We start from the raw sequence: 19,408 nt of genomic DNA on the forward strand, positions 1-19,408 counted from the left end.
CGAAGCAAGCAATTGAGACCATACTCACATGTTTGTTCCCCTCACCCTTCTCCAGTGCGAGATGGACAAAACCTGCTCTTTTCCCTTACGACACGAGGCTGGGATCAATCGCAAATAAGGCTATTTCTGTCAATCTTCATAATCCTGTCGATGAGTAGTAAAGGCAGAGGAAATGCCTCCGGCAGGCGCGGCAGGCACCAGGCTAATGCTGCTCCTGCCATCACACCCTTCATCTGAACAAGGAAGGAACAAAAACCCCCAAAAGCACCTTCCCCGTGTGATACCACGGATTAGCCTGTACCACTGATGTTCCTCACTCTGATGATTTTTCTTTTCCCCTCTAACTAGAGGCCATGGAGAGGCAGAGGAACAGCTCAGCAGCCGCAGCTGGTCACACTGACCACACTCGGATTTGCTCAGAACCACCTCTGAGCTGCCCAGCCCTGGGTGCTGGTAACCACCACACCTCACCTGGGGAGGGGTAGCCAGCTACCTGAAACAACAGTTAGATGGAACAAACGGAAAATGAAACAGTGGATTCGGTAAGGGCATGGTAAGGACATCTGCTTTTACCAGCCTTTCTGGGGCCGAAGGGGCTTTTACTGGGCTGAGAAACTCGACTGAGAGTTCAGGATAAGCCAGCAGAGATGATCGCCAGCGGGAACTTGAAACCTTTGAGCCTGTCTCACACTCACCATACAGGATGAACGCGTCCCAGTGCCTTCGCTTTTGCTGTGGTTCAATAAACACAGAATAGTCCAGCTGAAGGATAAACCCCCACAGGAACACGTGCTGAACGCTTCTCACAACACCGCAAAAGGGGTGCTCCTGCGGGTTCTTCCTCTGCCTCCACCTAACATCCCTTACGCTCAATTCCTCTTCGTGATACGACACAGAATTTCGTTAAACCTAAGATGCCTTTTGACCATTAATTTCACTCTCGAAACCACAGCTAAACAGGAGGCACAGCCTGAGCATGTCGGAGCACACCCGCATCAGCACCAACCATCTCTGTGCCGAGCAGACTGCAATTTCAGCCACGGCGCCCACGATCTGATCGGAATTCCTTCCGGAGGTTTCGCATTGCTTTGCCAAGTCAACTGTAAATACAGCCATAAAACCAGAAACGAAAACTAATAAGCACCATCAAAGCCTCCTATAAATTTTGTTATGCCTTCCTGCAATTCACCGCGCACTGGCAAACATTAATCTATTACTAATTTCACCTAAATTAGAGCGATTTATTTAAAGCGCACGCCAGCTTTAAACGCGGATAGCCAGCGGAATGCACAACAGGAGAACTGCTCCTCTCCCCGTTCACACAGTCAGAATTCAGGAAGTTGAAGACCTAGCGTGGTTCCGTTTGATCAGCTGGACTTCTCCAGAAGACAGCAGAAGTGATGCCCATGAAAATCCAACCGAAGCAAACCCCAAGTCTTGCGGGGTTAGAGAAGAGGCCACGCTGCTCCGTTACAGGAGAGGAGTGACGGACTGTGCACAACCAGTAACAACCGTTCTCCGCGTCTGGCTCCGGTTTTACAGAGCGCTGTGGAAGTCAGGTTGCGGCTTCAGATGCTCTTTATGTCCTTAAAGCACAGCTTTCCCAACGAGATGTCCAAGCTGTTCATCCATCGTTCATCTGAAGCACTCTGGCATCATCAGACAGTGATGGCAGCAGCGAGTTTGGAAGAGCTTTCGCCGACGCACGGGACACACACTGTTGTTATTTTGTAGAGACTTCACTACGTGACTGTACCAAGGTCAGGTTTGTCACAGTCGTCGCTGTAAAACCACACACCGATCCATGACAGACAGAAGTGGGGAGACTTCTCACGGGGAGAGGAAACTCCCGTGTTAGTCTCGTCTCTAAAGACACTCATCGTAGTGGATTTCCATGGTCCTGCTTTCGGATCTTCTCCCCAGGAGAGAGCAGGGGGGATCTCCCCCACCTCCCCCGTCCCAAGAGGTGGGTGCCCTTTGCACAGACCTGCTGTCATTACTATTTCCTGCTCCCCTGAGATCCACAATTCACTTCTTTCAAGCACTCCACAGGCTGAGGAAATACCTGCTGTATGATCTTGGAGACACCACCAGAAGTTCTTGATTCACAGTATGTGACTGACTCTAAAAATTCACCTCTATGGGATGCAAGGGAGCCGGCGAAGGTGCATTTGTTGTCTGCGAAATCATCCACAACAGGTCCTGAAGTAAGTGCGAGCTGTCTGCCTCTGGGCTTGAACCAAACAAAGGTAGAAGTGAAATTTATGTAAATTTTTACATATGGGAAACACCCAAAAGTGCAACCGAGTGTTTCGAATCGGAGCACGAGCCAGTTAGTGCCAACGTTTGGATTCCGTTCAGCAGAAGCCAGAATTTGTCGGGAAGAACTTACACTTGCCTCCTATGACAGAGTAATGGAACTGAGAGATAGGGAAAACACGGAGTGATTCACACATCTTCATTTCATCAAGGCTTTTGACATCGCCTTGCACGACACCTTCTGAAGCAAGCAAAGATCTTCCAGGTAGAGCTACGGCAAAGATCCAGGTGTCAGCCTGAGAAAACCTCGAACAATCAAATACCACTTGTGGCAGAGACACACCAGCTTTTCGGCAGACCTTAGCTGAGACCTGCTGACTCCAGAGAACCTCCATCAGACTGCTGATGCTCGCCAGCCCCCACCCTGCCAGAGTCCTGCCCACCTCATGTCCTTGCTCTCGGACTGGAGATGGTGCATGGCCAAACTCTGGCAGAGGAGCATCACCATGGAACGCCATTATTCACACGGCGATGGTCCTGGACAGGATTCAGTTATGCTCCAAAAGCAGCGATTTAGGCCGATAAACGTCGTCCACTAAAACTCCCTCAGAATTAGGATGCTCCTAACACAATTCAGCGGAGGAATTAATATAATGCTGCGCCACTGCAGCGGTGTTACACTTTGATCAGTGCTTGGTAATGTCACACTGTGCCACCAGTACCAGACGTCGTGTTCCTCATAAGGAGATCAGCAGGGAACCACAAAACCACGGTTCCACAAAACCATCCTCATTTGACCATTACATTAAGACCGCGCACAGAGAGAGAAACGGGGTCCGCTCACACCCCTCAATGCGACAGTCTTCCTGACTCACACCACGCTGCTACTTAGGAGGGACCTCAGGAGCTCCTCTGGGCAGCCCTTGTCCAGAGCACAGCCACCTTGGACTGGGTTGCTCAGGGCCTTGCTGGGTCCTGAGTATCTCCAAGAACAGATTTCACAACCTGCCCAGTAAACCTGGTCTAGGTGTAACTACCTGCACTGTGAAACTGTCTTCTCTTCGCTGATGGCAATCTCCTTTTTGCAGGCTTTTCCTGTTACCTGCCGTCCCTTCGCTGTCCGGCTCCACCGCTCTACGCCCTCCACAGCCTGCTGAGCAGTCAGATGTTCTCTCAGGCTTCCATTCTCAGGATGAACAAGCCCAGCTCTTTCAGAGTCCCCGTACATCTCCACACATCATGTGCTCCAGCTCCCTAACCACCTTGGTGGGTCTCCACTGTGTCTGTCTTGTGTGGTCTCACCAGTGCCACACAGAGGGAGAAAATCCCATCCCTAACCCGCTGCCTGCCCCACCACGTCCCTTTCTGCAAAGCCGCTCCCAGGTCAGCCAGCAGCCAGCCCCCACCACTGCACCGAGTCATTCCAGCTCCGATGCCGGGCTCTGCATTTGTCGGTGCTGGACTCTGAGGTTGTCACCAGCTCACTTCTCTGGTCTGGCAGGGCCCTCCCTCTGCCAGCGTATCTACTGCTCTGCCCAGTCTGATATAACCTGCTGGGGATGCTCTGCCCCATCCGTCACTGAGGGAGACACGAAACCCCACTCATTACCCGGGCTGTCGGTTAGTCTTCCCCCCATTCAGCCCCAGGGCTGGGAGCCTGCTGGGCCAGCCAGCTCTCCACACGCCCCACCACCCTCCTGCCAGTCCGTGTTTCCCCAGGCTAGCTCCAGGGATAGCACCGGAGATGGTGCAAAGGCCTTGCAAAAAGGCAAAGTAAACAACACCCACTCCTCTCCTCCTGCTCACAGGGCAAACCGTTTAACCCCAGAAGGCTACTGGGATAGTTGGGCGCAGTTTGCCCTTGGTGAATCCATGCTGGATTTTCCCCATCACCCTCATTTCCTTTGGGTACCTATACATGGCTTCCAGGGGAACTTGCTCCATAACCTTCCCTGAAATGGTTCCAGCTCCAGCTGAGCTTTGTCCTTCCTCGTTCTGCCCCTTCACACCCAGGCTCCATCCCTCACTTTTCTCTGCCTTTGCTTCCAACTTCTACGTACTTTCTTTATGTGTTTGAGCTGGAGTTCTGTCTTTACCCCTCCTGGTTTCCTTGACATGTACATTCCAATTCCTGCACTTTGGAATAGACTGGAGAAGACTGTCCTTCAAGATCTAATGGTTTGCCTCTTGCCCATCAACACACCCTCCCATGGGAACCTGCCCACAAGATCCCTGAACAGGTCAAAATGTCCCACCTTCCAGTCCAAGGCTGTAATTCTGCTACTTATTTTGCTCAGTTCTCTTAGAAGCCTACATGCAGGCACCTCCCGACCCCTGCTGCCAAGGCTGTGATGGCCTCTAGATCCCTGAGCAGTCCTTCCTGCTGCCTGAAGAGCAGGTCCAACACACCACCTCCTCCAGTCATCCAGTCAGACACGGATAACCTGCGTCAAGAAACCCTCTCCAGCCTCCTCCTGCCACACCACCATGCTGCCATTCCAGGGCCTGCCCTCTCCAGTTGGGTCAAGAAGATTTCACCTACACCTTCCCCTTGATTAGCCGGTCTCTAGCAGACCCCGGTGACAATGCTGTCCTTCCATCCTTAGGCATGAGCTCTCGGGTGGCCCATCACCCCCTCCAAGGCAAAGCTACACTGGCAGCGCATTCAGTTTGTTCACTTGGGGACCTCACTCCCACCCGACTCAACTAGGGCACAGAAGGGCACAGGCTAACTCCTGCAGTACAGAAGGACGGAAATCAGGCTGAGATTTGGAATTGCGGAGGTGATACAGAGCATCTCCAGTAACGGACTGAGGTTATTCTCTAAAGAACGTGGCATATTTGTTTACAGTCTAGGACTTTCCTCCACACAGCACCCACGAACCATGCCGGTTTTTTGGTGCCTGAGTACTTGTTAAATGCCTATCACGCCAGGGTGACAGGGAACCATCTGCCTCCCTCCGCAAAGGCACCTCCTCTTCCTTGCTGCCACCTGCTCTGTTTTCAGTCCCCACACGGCGGTTCGGAGCACTGCTGGATACGCCGGCAAAGGCGGGTTCCGGGGCCCGGCTGCACCCTTCAGCCTTGCCACCCGCACCTCACCTCCACCAGGAAAACCAGACCACGCACGGAAGAATGAGGCGCTGTTCAACCCCCTCGCAGAATTCTCCGCTGATGGCAGCCAACTACCTCCCCTCCCTTCCTTGTTGTCAGTCCTACCACAACCACCGCTGCATCCCTTTACATCCCTGCCACCCTCACAACAGTCTCGGGCCGTTTCTTCAACGCTGCCCCATGAGGAATGTGTGTGGCCTCTTGGAGAAGCTCCATAGGGCTTCTACTTTCTAATTTAAATTGGATTTATTAAAGATCAGTTTGATACGATAACCAAAAGGGCTAATGGGAAACAGCTTGTAAGGAGCCAGATGTCCACCAGTTCCACTCAGGAAGGAGGGAACAGAACAGCGAGGGAAGGGACACACTGTCGGCTGGGAAGAACTTTGATGAACGCTTTAATCAACATTTTCTCACTCAAATTACCTCTCAAATTGGCAAAGTAGTTATTTCTCATCATCAGATATGAAATGAAACGCAATGAAAAGCCTTCTGGATTAACAATCGGAGCATTCAGAATACTCCCTGCTCAAACCAGTGGTTTTAATTGTTACTCCAAGACAGCTGTCATGGAAGAGCTGCTACACGGGATCCCTTCACCCTCCTGCCCTGAGAGCTGTTTCCTCCTTCGCTGCTCACGTATCGTGAGGAGGAATTAAAATATCAAACACTCGCGTTCTCTTCGACTGTGTGCACCAGTTCCCACACACCACAACCAAGAGCTACTTGTTGTGCCACTACTCAACACCCACGGAAATAAAAGGTGCTTTTGGTGATGTCCCAGGTGCTTATCGCTGCTTTTGGAAAGCAACAGCTCCAAGGCATCAGTGGCACACGGGGAGCGCATCGTTAGAAACGCTGCAGGCCATGTAACGGCGCGACACGACTTCGGGGGGGACCTTCCCACCCAAAACGAGACTCCACCAACAGCGTGTCCGGAGTCCTTTGGCAGCATGCAAAAGAGAAAGGACAGTATTATAAGGCAAGGTCCTCCAGCACACCAGGACAGGCTGCCAGAGCAGAACAGGAAGGAGAAACCACTGGGCAAACACAGGGGAGGGAAAGGAAGAAGAGAAGACCACAGGGACTACAACAGCGACAGTAACAGTCATTTATAACCTGCTCCTGGAAGGGGGCGGAAGCACAAACTTGGGCAGGGCTGCAAAACCCAGCGACATCGATTATTCAGGCTTTGTCAGACGTGGAAAATACTGAATAATGCTTCTGCTTGAATGGTTTGGAAACTACTCAGATGGTTCTTGCACAGAGCAGAAATAAAATTGTTTAGTCATCCTTCTGGCAGCCGGATGACAGCAGCCACTGCTGGGTCCAGAGGCCCTACACTACCCGGGGGCTGAAATCCCTCGGCTCTGCAGCGCTGGAGCTGCTGAATCCAGCAGAGGCACCTCTCACCCCCACAGACTTGGGGAAAGCACAGGCAGCTCTTCAGCCGGCACCGAAACATCCCATGTCCAAAGGAGAGCTCCTGAGAGAACTGTGAGTGCACAACTACGCTACAGAGCAACCAGGGAGGAGCCGGGACAGCCCTCTGTAGGGCACGCTCAGAAGGGTTTACTCTGCACGCTGAACGCCCAGCCCAGGTCTAGCAGATTCACAGCTGTTCCAGCCGCAAGCGTGAAGGTACTTCATGCCTCTGAGCAGCCCTACAGCTCTCTCTCCTAAAGCCTTTCCAGCCAAATAAAAAAGGAATCAGGTTTTTGAAACAGTACCCCAAGAAGGCAACACAAAAGCCCCTGGAAGCATTAGCAGAAGCAGCCGCAGAATTAGAGTTTTCTTGTCTGACTTGTCTCTTTTCTGATGTGTCACTTTTGTAATTTCAGCGGTTGCTCTCATTTCGGCTACCAGGTCATCTCAAGATCTCAGCACACAACACCATCTCAGATTTCTGGCTACGGCTTCTTATCGCATCAAATATTCTCTATGTCTTTTCCAAAACACAAGGTGAGACCTCTCGAACTCCTTCATTTCTCCTAAGTACCCTGAAGAGTACAGAAGGCGACACCGAACCACTCCTACGAGTTTAAAAACCCTTCCCCTCTAGCTGAGCTATAACCCACCATCCAGAAACGGCCCCTTGGCATTGCTCCTCCCCGTCCTCTGACATGGGATCATCGCGGTTTATCTTACCGTGGTCCAGTATGATCAGCTGGGCTCCAGCCTGTGCATTTCCAACATCGTTTTCTGCGATGCACTGATAGAACCCTTCATCGGACTTCACCAGGCCCAGCACCTGCAGGTTGTGTTCTTTCTGGAAAGGGAAAAGGGAAAAGGCAACACTCAAAAATGGGTGCAACTGCAAACACGATGGGGTTATGATGGTACGCCACCGCAACAGGAGAAGCTTCTCAATGGTCACATTTGGAGTTCCTGTCTGATTTCATGTCCTTTGATGAGTCTTCACGTTACTCGGTATCGAAGATCAGAGGAAGCTCTTATTAACGACTATCATTTTCAAGCCTAACATACCACCGGCAAGTCACACCATTTCCCCAGCCATTCCGACAATATTTTAAGCACTAAACATAACCGCGTAGCTCCTACAACCCGAGGTACACCCAATTATACAACCATTAAGTTCTCAACCATGTCTCAAAAATGACTTGCACTACAGCTACAATTTCTCTCTAGAAGTACGGGTGTGCCAAAACTTGAGATTCACAACTCGGTGGTATTTCATTGCTCCTCCAGGCCCCAACCACCAATGACTTGAAAAAAAGAAGGTGGCCCTACAAAGGAACCGAGCTGCCACGCGTATGCGCTAGAGGACTAACAGACATGTCAGCGGCTCAAAAACCTGCAAAACGGACAATGTACTTACAACAATTTTGAAATAGTCGCTTGGGATGACCATGTCTCCATTCTTGACCCATTTCACGGTCGGAGTAGGTTTTCCGGTCACCTCGCACTCAAACACAATGTCCATAGATTCATGAGCATAAATATTTGCAGGCTGCTTCAGAAATGCCGGAGGAACTTCACATACAATAGAAGAAAGACAAAAGATGGTGTTAGTGTCCACAAAACACACCAGCTGTGCTTGCACTCAAACACACAGCGAGGCTCAGGGTGGCTTCGGGGCCTCCAGCACGAACCGCGGCAAGCCTGGCAGCAAGAGTCAGACCGGGGTTTGATGGAAGCTCACACAAGCTGTTCTTCCAAACTGAAGCCACCTGTGGACGATGTCCCCAGGTGTGGGACAACCTTCCAAAGAAAGGTTATACAAAAGCCTCCCCCACTCCTGCAGCAAAGTTTATGACTTTATAAATGGGAAAGACAGTTAGATTAGAAATAAACCCATCAGGCCACGATGAAAACGGCCGTCTTGAACCTTCTCGATGCCCGGTATGTCCCTCTGGAGCTCCACAAGACCCAGAGCAGTGGCAGCGTTGTCAGGCCACATTATACAAGAGTAGAAACGAATCGTGGCTGATGATGATCGTCAGACCAGACCTGCGGGGTTGACACGACAGGGTCTTCTCAGACGCCCTTTGTTCTCCACACCTGAAGCCAGTAGGTAACCCAAAGCTTGAACGATGTAAAAAAGACCTTTTAAAACGAACGGATGCAACGTCAAGCTGAAACTCCCCCAGGGCGCCATTGCCTTGTGTTTCTGAGAAAAACTCTGCTCTCAAACGGGTGTGGATGGGAAGGTTTTCTCCTCTGCGTTGTGTCCCCCAGGGAACACTCCACACAGGACTACGCACACCCCTTTGTAGCCGCTCCTGCAGCTTCGCGGCAGCAGGACGAGCTGTTTGCGGCACCTACGATAGTGCAGAACAGTCACCTGTTTATTTGTTTTCCCTACGCCGGACCACCTAAGGGCAATCTGCCTGCTTGGGTTGGCAGCTCTGATTGTTCACGTTCCGGGAAAGCCAAAAGCCGCCTCCTGTCCTTTAATATTTATCAAAGAAAGTCAACACGGCAGGGCAGTGGGGCTTGGGCAAACATCTGACACTTCACCGACCCACGGGATTTACTGCATGCCAGAGAGGAAGGAGATGCTAGGTCACATTTTCCTCCTTCCTGGGAAGTGACTGTAGGGGTTTGTAGGTGGGTTCAGTATTTTGAAGAACAGAGAGCTGGAGACATGCAGCCAGAAAACCCTCGAGGAGTTTCACAGCACTGATTAAATAAGAGAACGTTCACATGGGGCAGTATTTATCTCTAGAGTAAGAGGGTGGCTGAACTCTCAGATAAGCACGTAAACCACACCAGAAGCGACACGGAGGTGTACGTAGAGATGCCCTGCTCACAGGAGGAAAACTCTGGCTGGGGTTAAGCCCAGCTGCCTTCAGACATCCCTAAATTTATCAAATGCCACAAACTCCACCTTAAAAGGATTTAGAAATTTTTGTACTTCCTCTCTGGTTTTTTCCTAGCGGCTTTTCTGGCTTACGGAGCAAATGCCAAGCTGCTTACAAAAGGATAATAACATGACACATGCCCACTTTACTATCAATTATTTTCCAGTTAATGAATTAAAAAATGCTTTAAAATCCACTCTTAGAGTTTTAACGATGGCAGTGTTTAGCATTCACCCGGATTATCACAGTGCGAGTACAGGCGGCGGTGGTGGAGAAGCTAAATTGATAACCCGAGAGCAAATGAGCCAATTACCATATACAATAAGATTAGCAACGGAAGATGATGCGTTCTGTTAGCAAACAGACCATTAGACTTCAAAGGAGACTTGGCAGCTCGGCCCACTCTTCCAGCCCTCTTCACACGAGCACACAAACAACAACTATTTAAATCACAAGATGCTCGCACAGCATTTCACACGCGCTGTGGCACCCTCAGAGAGCCCCTACCCAAGAGGATCTTCCACTCTCTCAGAGATTTAAAGGACAAAATATTTTGATCATAACAGTGAAAAAAAAAAACCCAAGAGAAAACAATTGTGTCAGCAGTTGATTCAAACTTCTAAGCCAGGTCCTGGTAAAGGCGAAGTATTTGAAAAATAATATGTTTTTTTTTAAGCCGACGGCTGCAAAGTGCTGGAAGAGCTGAGGAACCACACACGTGCAAGAGGAACTGCTCCCAGGCTGCAGCGGGAACGGGAACAGATGTGGGCATGAGCCTGGTCCACGAGTGCAGGGGACCAGAAGGACATGGAAACAAACGGCCCCACCTCCCGGCTCCTCCCGCTCCTCAGGTCCAAGGGTGGCCGAAGCAACACGCTGCCGTGCACGACGGAAGTTTGGATCTGCCTCATCCTTGTGCTCCAGCACATCCCAGCGCGGTGAACTCACCCAGGAACACGGGTCCTGGCTTCACGGTTCCATCTCGAATCGGAAACACCCAGCTGAGCTCCTACTGCCTAAGAGAAGGACAAAGTCCAGTCCTGCACAATTAACCTCGGGACTTCCAACTTTCTTATTACGAGCACCATGTAACTTCTACGCCAACCAAATCTAGAGAACAGCTCATTTTTATGCACATTAACCTTTCCCAAAAGGCTAATCGGCTCCACGTCGCTCCCCAGGAGGAGGACGAAAACCCCAACGGTGGCAACGCAGCGGACGAGACAACTCACGCCACAGGGGTGGCGCTTCCTGACGGCGCGTGATGCCTGTGTGTGGTCACTGGTGTTTTCTAGAGCACGACCCAAGAACAGGCACCAACCCCTCTGCACACTGGGGCAGCTCCGTACCTTCCTCAGCACTCCAAGGCAGCTGAAGGACTGGAACGCAACGCCTAAATTTCCAAACAGAACTTGTCAAGGCCAAGACTGAAGCGGCCATTTCTGCTTCTGCGGCCACCCACAGATGACCTCAACCCCCCCAAACTAGGAGTGTGTTTTCCAAAGTCACACAGTCACATCATGGTTCTTGCCAACGTCTCTTCCTCCCCTTCCTTCTAGACTGCTGTTCATGACGGGTATTTCTTCAGCAGTCAACATTTTCCAGCCAAATACAAAAGCACTCGCTAATTCCCCACGTTTCTGCACGCTCCAAAGAGCAGATAGGAAACCTACACAGACTGGAGAAATCTTCAGGCCATATCTCCAGCACTCGTGGTCAAACTACATCCGTTTCACAACCACCCATCTGATGGACGCCATCCTGTACCTCAGCTAACTGGCAGCATTACCAATTTCATTTAATCTGTACATTTTACTATAAAACCCGTGTCATATCTGCCTGGAAAGGCAAACCCAGAGGAACTCTATTTTCTGCTCTGGGGAGGAGATGAACAAGGTAACCTGCATGGATCGCTGCCCAACAGCAGAGCTCTCCCTTAGCTTTTAACTCGCTGCTGTAGTCGCACACAGCAGCTGGTTTTCTTCAAGTGCATCCTGAAAAAAACAAAATAAAATTACGCTTTAAATGGAAACAGGGAATTGTCATGTTCTTCCTTAAAAACAGCAAAGCTGAATGGACAAGTGCTCTGAAAAAGGAGATTTAAAAACCAAAACGATGTCGCAGGCAAGTCAAAAGCTTCCCAACCTCTGAGTAGGGCCGTCATGTCCTTAAAACGTACTCAACCTGCTGCTGGAAAATTTGCATGGCAAACAAAAGCTGACAGAAAGGAACCTTCTGAGAGAAATACCCACAGAAGAGAAACCTGGCAAATGAATATTTAAAAAAACCCGCTGTAACAGGACTCGAAAGGCTATGAAAATGTAAACTCCTACACGCAGCATTTTTATTGCCCACGTACCAAAGGAACTGCTACATGGAGAGACACTTCCTGTGGTGGGAGACGGGCAGGGGATGCCCAGGTCGCCTGTGATTAGTCTGAAAACAAGTATTTCCCATTTGCGGTGAAAAGCTGGCACTCAGCAAGTGCTGAAGTACAAACCGCTCTTCGGAGGCCAGCCCCTACAGCAGCATTTCCGAAACGGCCACCAAACCCCCAGACAACACACTGTGATGTCCCAGCTGCTGAGAGACCAGACAAGGAGCAGTGCGGGACAGCAGTAAAGTGGAATTACATCGACCGATTGGACAGGCAGAATGAAAGGGCCGGGAGATGGTTCCATAAACGGGCATTTCTCTGGGTTCAGAGGCGAGGTGAAGCAGTCAGACACCCCAGACAGGTGAGAGCTGAATAAAATCCTCACTGCAACAGAACGAATGTCTGCCAGCGTGTCCAGGAACGGTGAGAATTGTTTGGAGAAGCGTCCTCACGGCCGTGTGACGTGCGGCAGTCAAGAACCCCGCTGCAGAGACGCCCAGAAGCGTGTTTGACCGGCCACACCGCTCCACAGCATGCTGCGCTTTACCCACCATTATTCCCTTGGACCAACACGAGGCCGCCGGAGAGCCCTCCACATCCCGCGGAAGGTTCTCGGTAGCGCAGCGTGGCCTCTTCCCACCCAGAGATCCAACACGCGGTATTTCCCCAGCGCCCAAAGCCACCGTGCTTCAATCGTTGTCAATTTACGGGTCCACACATCAGATTAACTTATCCACGGCTCCCCAGACTTCCCCCAAAAGACTTTTAAAACCTCTCCTCACATTGACTAAGTATCTTTAGTCTAGTTTTTTTCAGTCCAGCTCGCCAAGTGAAGCGATAGGTTACACACCACACGTGGTGACTCGGGACTTCACACTTGGGCTGCTTGAGAAACGCTGCGCGAACGCCATCTGCTCCTGCCAGTTCCGTACTGTTCACTTCATGGATTCGCTCGGACAGATGCTGCACTAGCTCTACGGTTTCAGGTAGCTCCCTCCCAAGCATCCTCTATGTTAAAAAATAAAATAATTCCTTTTTAAAAAGCTTCCAATTTTGCAGAGAACATGGATCTCAAGAACTGCTTCGGGCCGTCTTCTCCCCGCTTTCTCCCTGCGTGCGGTCACGTGCTGACCCTCTGCTCTCTCTGCCCGCCTTCCTGCCTCTCACAGGCTTGGGAAAAACTCTTACAAGATTTTCATGTCATCAGCAAATGATCAAAAGATTTGTATTCGTTTACTTGCATAAGAAAAATGATTTTCTTTACCTTGCCATTAGGAGATTTCTGGTGGGGGTTTGGTTTTGTCTTTCCAATAGCACTTTTGACAGGCGTTAAGTGTTCACTGCGAACACCACACAGCGTTTAACAAACACCACACCACTTGCCGAGTGCTCAGCCTCTGTGCTGGTGCCTCCTTGCCGTTGGGTAGGTGCCCCTTTCACAAGAGTAAGTGCTGACCGATGTCGAGGGGCAATCAGCTGTACAGTCCTAATACTGGGCGTTTCCCCTTGAACTCCGGAAGCTCAACTCAAAGAGATTCTGTGTTAAAAATGTCAAACGTGCCCACTGTGTCCCCACCTTCACGCACAGAAGGTGTGACGTCTCCGCTGACCTGTGTGAGCTTCTGCTTTGGGATAGAATTTGACGGGTCATGGGGGAGGAATGACAACTCAGCAACACGACGCCCCTACGATCCTTTTACTCCGCAGACAAGAGAGGCTGTGGCTGGGAAGCTCCTCTGCTCATGCCTGTTACCAGCCCCAGCTGGTGAGCGGGTGCAGCAGACTTCAGGGGAAGCTCAACGCTCCCTCTGACCAGCCTGCCTTGGTTCTTCAGCAGCAGCGCAGCTCCAACACGTAACGGTTCCTCCAGCAGCGCTCTGCTCCTACACCACATGGTCCCAGGCTCACTGTACCAAGCCACTGCTCTGACAGCTGGGGTGTGTCTCAGCTGGGACGTGCATGACAGCAAGGTGAAAGGCTTCCCCCAGCACGGCCTGTCCCTCCCTTGGTCTGTTCAATAAACAGGGGTCACGTTGTCTGGTGACACCAGTCACCACCCTCGTGACAGGAACCGGTGAAGAACACCGACAAGGCCCTGGACTGAGCTCAGACAGCTTCTGGGACAGCCCGCGAGGGAGAATTTGAGTTGGTGTGCTGCACGGTGTCACAAGAGCAACAGCAAGCATGGCAAGAAGCCACCCTCCAGGAGCCTCACCCCAGCTCTGGCACACCGGCGGGCCCTGGGAGGTGGCGCTGGTCCCACAGCAATGCCCCCAGGAGCGCAAGGCAGCAGCCAAAGGCTGCCTTTAGAAGGGCAAAGCAGCGGTGCGTGGGCACACTGCAGTGCCCGGCAGCGTTTGCGAGGGGTGCAGGTGAAGGCGGTAGAAAATTCAGTGCAATCCCCTGAAAAAAGAGCGTGGCTGTCTCTGCACTTAGCAAGCCCAGGGTGACAAACCTACTCGCAACCACAGCAGCTGTCCCGGGGGTGATGCTTTCAGCAAGGCTCTAAGCCTGACCTGGTGCTGATGGTAATTTGTACCTGGTTTTGCTGGTCTCGCCACTCTCTGCCAACCCCCTGTGCCTGGAAGGGCTGTTCCTGCCGTGAGCCCCAGCGGCAGCCCAGCAGAGGAGCACAAGTAGGGGTAGTACCAGCACAGCCCTCGGGCGGTTTTATTTCCACCATGTCTGGGGATGAGGGACACGGGGCGAGTGCTGTACAGCACCGCGCTCTGCTCCGTAACGGACCACGGGCTGGGATGGAGCAGTAACCCACCCGGCTTGAGCTCGGGGAGAAGACGGGCCAGGGTGTCCTCAGCTCATCTCTGCGGGGGTGAAACACCGAGCTTTGTTGGAGGATCCATGAAAAGCTGCTGTCATAACGGACGGCGATGGATGGCACCGGGCGGGAAGGACCCTCGGGTGGACACCCACCCCCACAGCTCAAGCCGAGAGCTCGGCTCCCAGGCTGGTGAGGGGCATGTGGCCCCCAGGCCCACCACGAGAGCTGCTGCCATCAGCATCCAGCTTAGCCTTGTCATCTCCCTCCAGAGCTTGTAGCAAAACTCCTCTAGGACCATTCTTTTTTCAGAGTGCACAGATTCACCTCGTTTTTGCTAAGACTGAGCCCACCCTTTGTGTACGGACATCCCCGGTGAAAACGTCGAGGGCACAGTGGCGGATCAGCGTGCTGCTACGGGGGTGAACCTCGCAGCGATGGAAGAACTCATGGCAAAGAGCAGGTGACAGAGGAGGTTTTCACGTTGAAGTAAGCAGGGCACACGTAAAAGCTTGTCCATCACCACGAACTAAAGCAGAGCTCGCTCACAACACTTCTGTTACCCACAGGAAGGAAGCCTTCTAAGCAGCTTCTAGGATGAGTTTTAGATGCAAACCCCTTCATCGAAACATCGGTAAGGTAAAAACGTTCTATCCACCAGTTCTGTGGTTTACCGGCCCTCCTTCCCCGCTCCTTCGAGAAGAAATCAAGGCTGCTTGACCCTGAACCTCCTCCAAGTACCATGGAAACAGCGGAATAATGAGAACACTCATCAAAATTTAAACTTCTTACACCAGCGCCAAAGGCAATGAAAATTTTATTGAATTCCAGAGCCCTCCACAAGGAACAGCCAGCAAAGTGGCAGCAGAGACGGCAAAGCGGAGGCCCACAGCCTTTAGGCCCTTGTTTCCAATTTTCAGCACGAAGCTGCTTCCATGGCCGTTACCCTCATCCCACTGCTCCTGGGAGGAGCCGGGGAGACGACTGCGTTTAGCCCCCCCGCCGCCGCCCCACGTCAAACGCCGCGGTCTCCAACAAAACCCTGACGTGGCTCCTCCACCTGCACCGAGACTATCTGATGAACGGCTCTGCAGCATCGTGGAAGTAAAATACATTTCTCTGCCGTTACGGCCATTTGCTCTGGATATGGGGATTTTTTGGTGCGTTTAAAGGTGCGTTTAAAGCAATTGCCAGCACCGCAGGTGCATGCCATGACAGCCAGGTTCAAACATGCCCACCAACTCGGTTTAGTCCTCAGCCAAACGCGCTGTCACACACTTGTTATTGCGTAAAGACTTTCTAAGGCTGATGACCACATTTCGAGCCCTTGTAAACACGGCGGTGACCCTGTCCAGCCCCCTCATGGTTATGACAGCAGACAGAAAAACCAAAGGTTGGTCGTTTTCTGAATCGCTGTTCTAGGTACAGCTGAGGCCACCAGCTCCCACGAGTGACACCCAGGAGGCTTGGTGAGAACAAGCTTACAGCTTGCCAAACTGGGACCACGGCAAGTTTTCCTCAGGTCTGTTCTTCCTCGGATAGTGTGACAACCCCTCCACTCCTGCGCTTACCCTTGGTCAGAGCTTTCTCACCTGTGACGGAAACACTGGGCTTTATTTGTAAGTTTTTCATTTTGTCAAAGGTGCCCGAGAGAAGGTACCCAGAGAAAGGCGAGGGGACTGGAGATCAGGAGGATGGGGTGGGAGAAAACCAGCTGCCTCCCCCATCTCGGCCTTGCTGGTGGGACTGGGGTGGGGGTTTTGCCAGGTGACTGCAGCCTGTCAGCCCCGCGATCTGGGTCAGAACCAGACACCCCTCTCCGGCACATCGCACCCACCACCCATCACCCAGCTGTGATGGGACATACTGAGAGGTGCGTATTCCAAAAAACCAGTGTTCAAGTGTCTGACACTGGGCATGGAAACAGCTGGACACATTTCATCTGAGTCTTTCTGTGCCTCAGTCAGTTTTTAGGAGGGACTCAACACCACTTCGTTTCAGTCAGTGTAAAAGTGAATTCATTAGTGTTTACGAATGATTCAGGGCCCGTGGCGCTGGATACCCCAACAGAAATAAAAATGGATTTGAACGGAGCACAATAAATAAATCATAGAGCCATCCCCTGAACAAGGAAAAAATATATCAAATATTGAATATTTTCTCCATTACTCAGTCCTGTGAAGTTTGTACACTGCACAAGGCAGCAAGAGACCACGTAACTCTGGGGGAAGGAGGAGGTGACAAATCACAGTGAGCCAGCCCTGACACTTCTGATATTTGACTATCTGCCCGTGCAGCCATCACAGCGGGGCAGCGCCTTGGTGTGCGAGACTGAGAAGCCGGCACAGGCCAGGAAGGGCACAGATTTAAAGCTAATTGCAAATATTAAGCTGTTTCTTCCCCGCATACAGATCACCTCACACTGTGAGGCAGAAAGCCAAGCCAGGGCAGCCAGCAGTAAAACCGCCCGAAGGCTCCGCAAAGCCTCTCTCCTCTCTCTCAAAGCACCACGTTGAATTCCCAATGGCACGTTACCGCAGGAACCAGGCGCGTCCCTACCGAAACGGCCCACTAGGAAAAGGGTTTTCTCATTCTGATCAAGTAAATAAAAAAAAAAAAAGGAGAGTTTATGCTTTTCCATTTTTTTGGCTTGTGGTGACCAATTCTGCAGGTTTGCTTTACACATCAGTAAAGAGCTGGCCAATGGTGTTCCTCCCCAGATCAGCAAACGCGGGCAAAGCACGGCAAAGCCTCTTCTAACCTACGAATCCCCCAAATAACCCTAATTATAACTACTTCAGTAATAGTTTCCACACAAGGAGCAAGCGAACACGCTGCAGCTGGAAAAGCAGCAGCTGAAAAGGGCTGTAAAATGGTGCCTGTAACTAGGACAGATTGCTTCAGCCTTTCTCCAGGCAAGCTGGGAAAGGGAAAAGAAAATCAGAGAAAGGTGGCGGGGACCGGCTCCCAAACAGACCACGAAGCTCCTGTTCCTCCCTGCGTCATGGGATGCTGCGAGTACCCGATGTCTGCACGGCTGACACGGGATGGGAGCAGCAGACAGGTTCACAGGGATCTACTGAGGGATGCTAAATAACGAAGAGACTACAGGCAGCTCAGAAAACCCCAGCCCGCACACGGCTGGCGAACGGGACCTGGCTCAAGGGAAGCCCTGTGCCCACTGGCCCCCGCTGCTGCCCACCCCGCGGCTGCTCACCACTGACTCCCCCTTCTGCCCCGCGCCAGCCCCGCTCCTCTTCAGCGAAGCGAACGGGGGACACCTCGGTATGGGTGCTGGGAGCGGCCACATCTCGCAGCGGGAGGTTTCACACAGGTGTACGGTGCTGGTCTTCTGAGGGGTGCTGCTGCGGTCTGCAGCTCCTGCGGCTGGAGTCTGGAGAGCTTTCTCTCCAAGTGGCAGCCCAAGGGAATACGGCGAGGTCTGCCTGGGCGGTGGTGCTCTCCCCCTGGGCAGGGGTTACTGGAGAGGTGGCCAGACCTCCCTCACCTATCCCCATCTCTGGTGCTACAGTCTAAGGAAAAAACCCATCACGCAGATGTAAAGCAGAAAACCAGCACAATTCGATTTCACAGCAGAGACCTCTGCCGTTACAGTTTGCTTATCCTGAAACGCTCCCCAGCACAAGAGCCGCTGCTTTTCCATTCCAGTAGCTCAGGGGAAGCAACTGGAATTGAGACAAGCACGTACCTCTGTCAAGTTCTTTGCTCCGAAACAAAATCCAGGAGGTTTGGGGTTCCCTAAGGCAGATAAATCCAGGCAGACATTACGGGTAAGGAGCAGATCTCAAGTCCAGCCAAGAAATTTTCTAGGTTTGCAATATTTTAGGAAATAATTCTTCCTAGCAAACAGAAATACCAGACCATGGAGCACGCGCCCAGCAGCTGCTCCTAGATGAGGAAGGGATGGTCTGAGAGCCTCAGCTGCTCACATTTCCACTCAGTAAGCTGAACAGTGACCACATAACGTCAACAAAGCACGAGAATCTCCCCAGAAAAAAGCCGGTGCATAATCCTAAAGAACACCTTGTCCCGTTCAGTACTTTTGTAAGGCGGACCACTATCTCAGGAAAAAGGGCTCCTTCAAATCAAGAGAAACATTTCTGAGCTGTTCTAGGCCATCAGAGACAACAATAGAACCACTCCCTTTCTGCACTTTAAAGAAATCCTTCTTTTACTTTGAGAACACAAATCAGCAGTTCCAAACCAGTGTGGAAGCACAGACAGCAAGGTTCCACCCTGCAAGAGGACCCAGGACCAGCTTCAGAGCCAAAGCCACAACATGCTGCCCAAGTACGCAAACTCCTGCCGCGACGTCCCTGTGTCATTAACACGCCGCCGCAGAGCTTTGCCAAGAGTAACACGGAGAGAACAGCCCAGCGAAACCCCGGCAGAGGCTCCTGAGAAGCTTCTTCCTTGTCCTCTGCTGCCCTGCCGTCAGCCCCCCAGTTCTGCAGAAGTTACAGGCTGGTGGTGTGAACCCTCAGCTCTCTTCTGTGTAACTCTCCGAGCGGCTGCCGGTACTGTCCCAGTTCTAAC

The 19,408-nt window shown here is 51.8% G+C and overlaps 1 protein-coding gene across 1 annotated transcript in view; it reads right to left on the bottom strand.

Annotated features, from left to right (window-relative positions):
- Positions 1–19,408, bottom strand: part of NEO1 (neogenin 1) — a gene marked incomplete at both ends in the record, with an annotated part of 69,171 nt that overhangs the window by 22,880 nt on the left and 26,883 nt on the right. Inside the window, 2 exons of the mRNA XM_010137498.1 lie at positions 7,522–7,642; positions 8,213–8,367. Coding sequence (XP_010135800.1) covers positions 7,522–7,642; positions 8,213–8,367 — 276 coding nt within the window. The remainder of the gene's footprint in view (positions 1–7,521; positions 7,643–8,212; positions 8,368–19,408) is intronic.

This window comes from Buceros rhinoceros, unplaced genomic scaffold (genome assembly GCF_000710305.1).
Source record: "Buceros rhinoceros silvestris isolate BGI_N320 unplaced genomic scaffold, ASM71030v1 scaffold6036, whole genome shotgun sequence".
NCBI lineage: Eukaryota > Metazoa > Chordata > Aves > Bucerotiformes > Bucerotidae > Buceros > Buceros rhinoceros.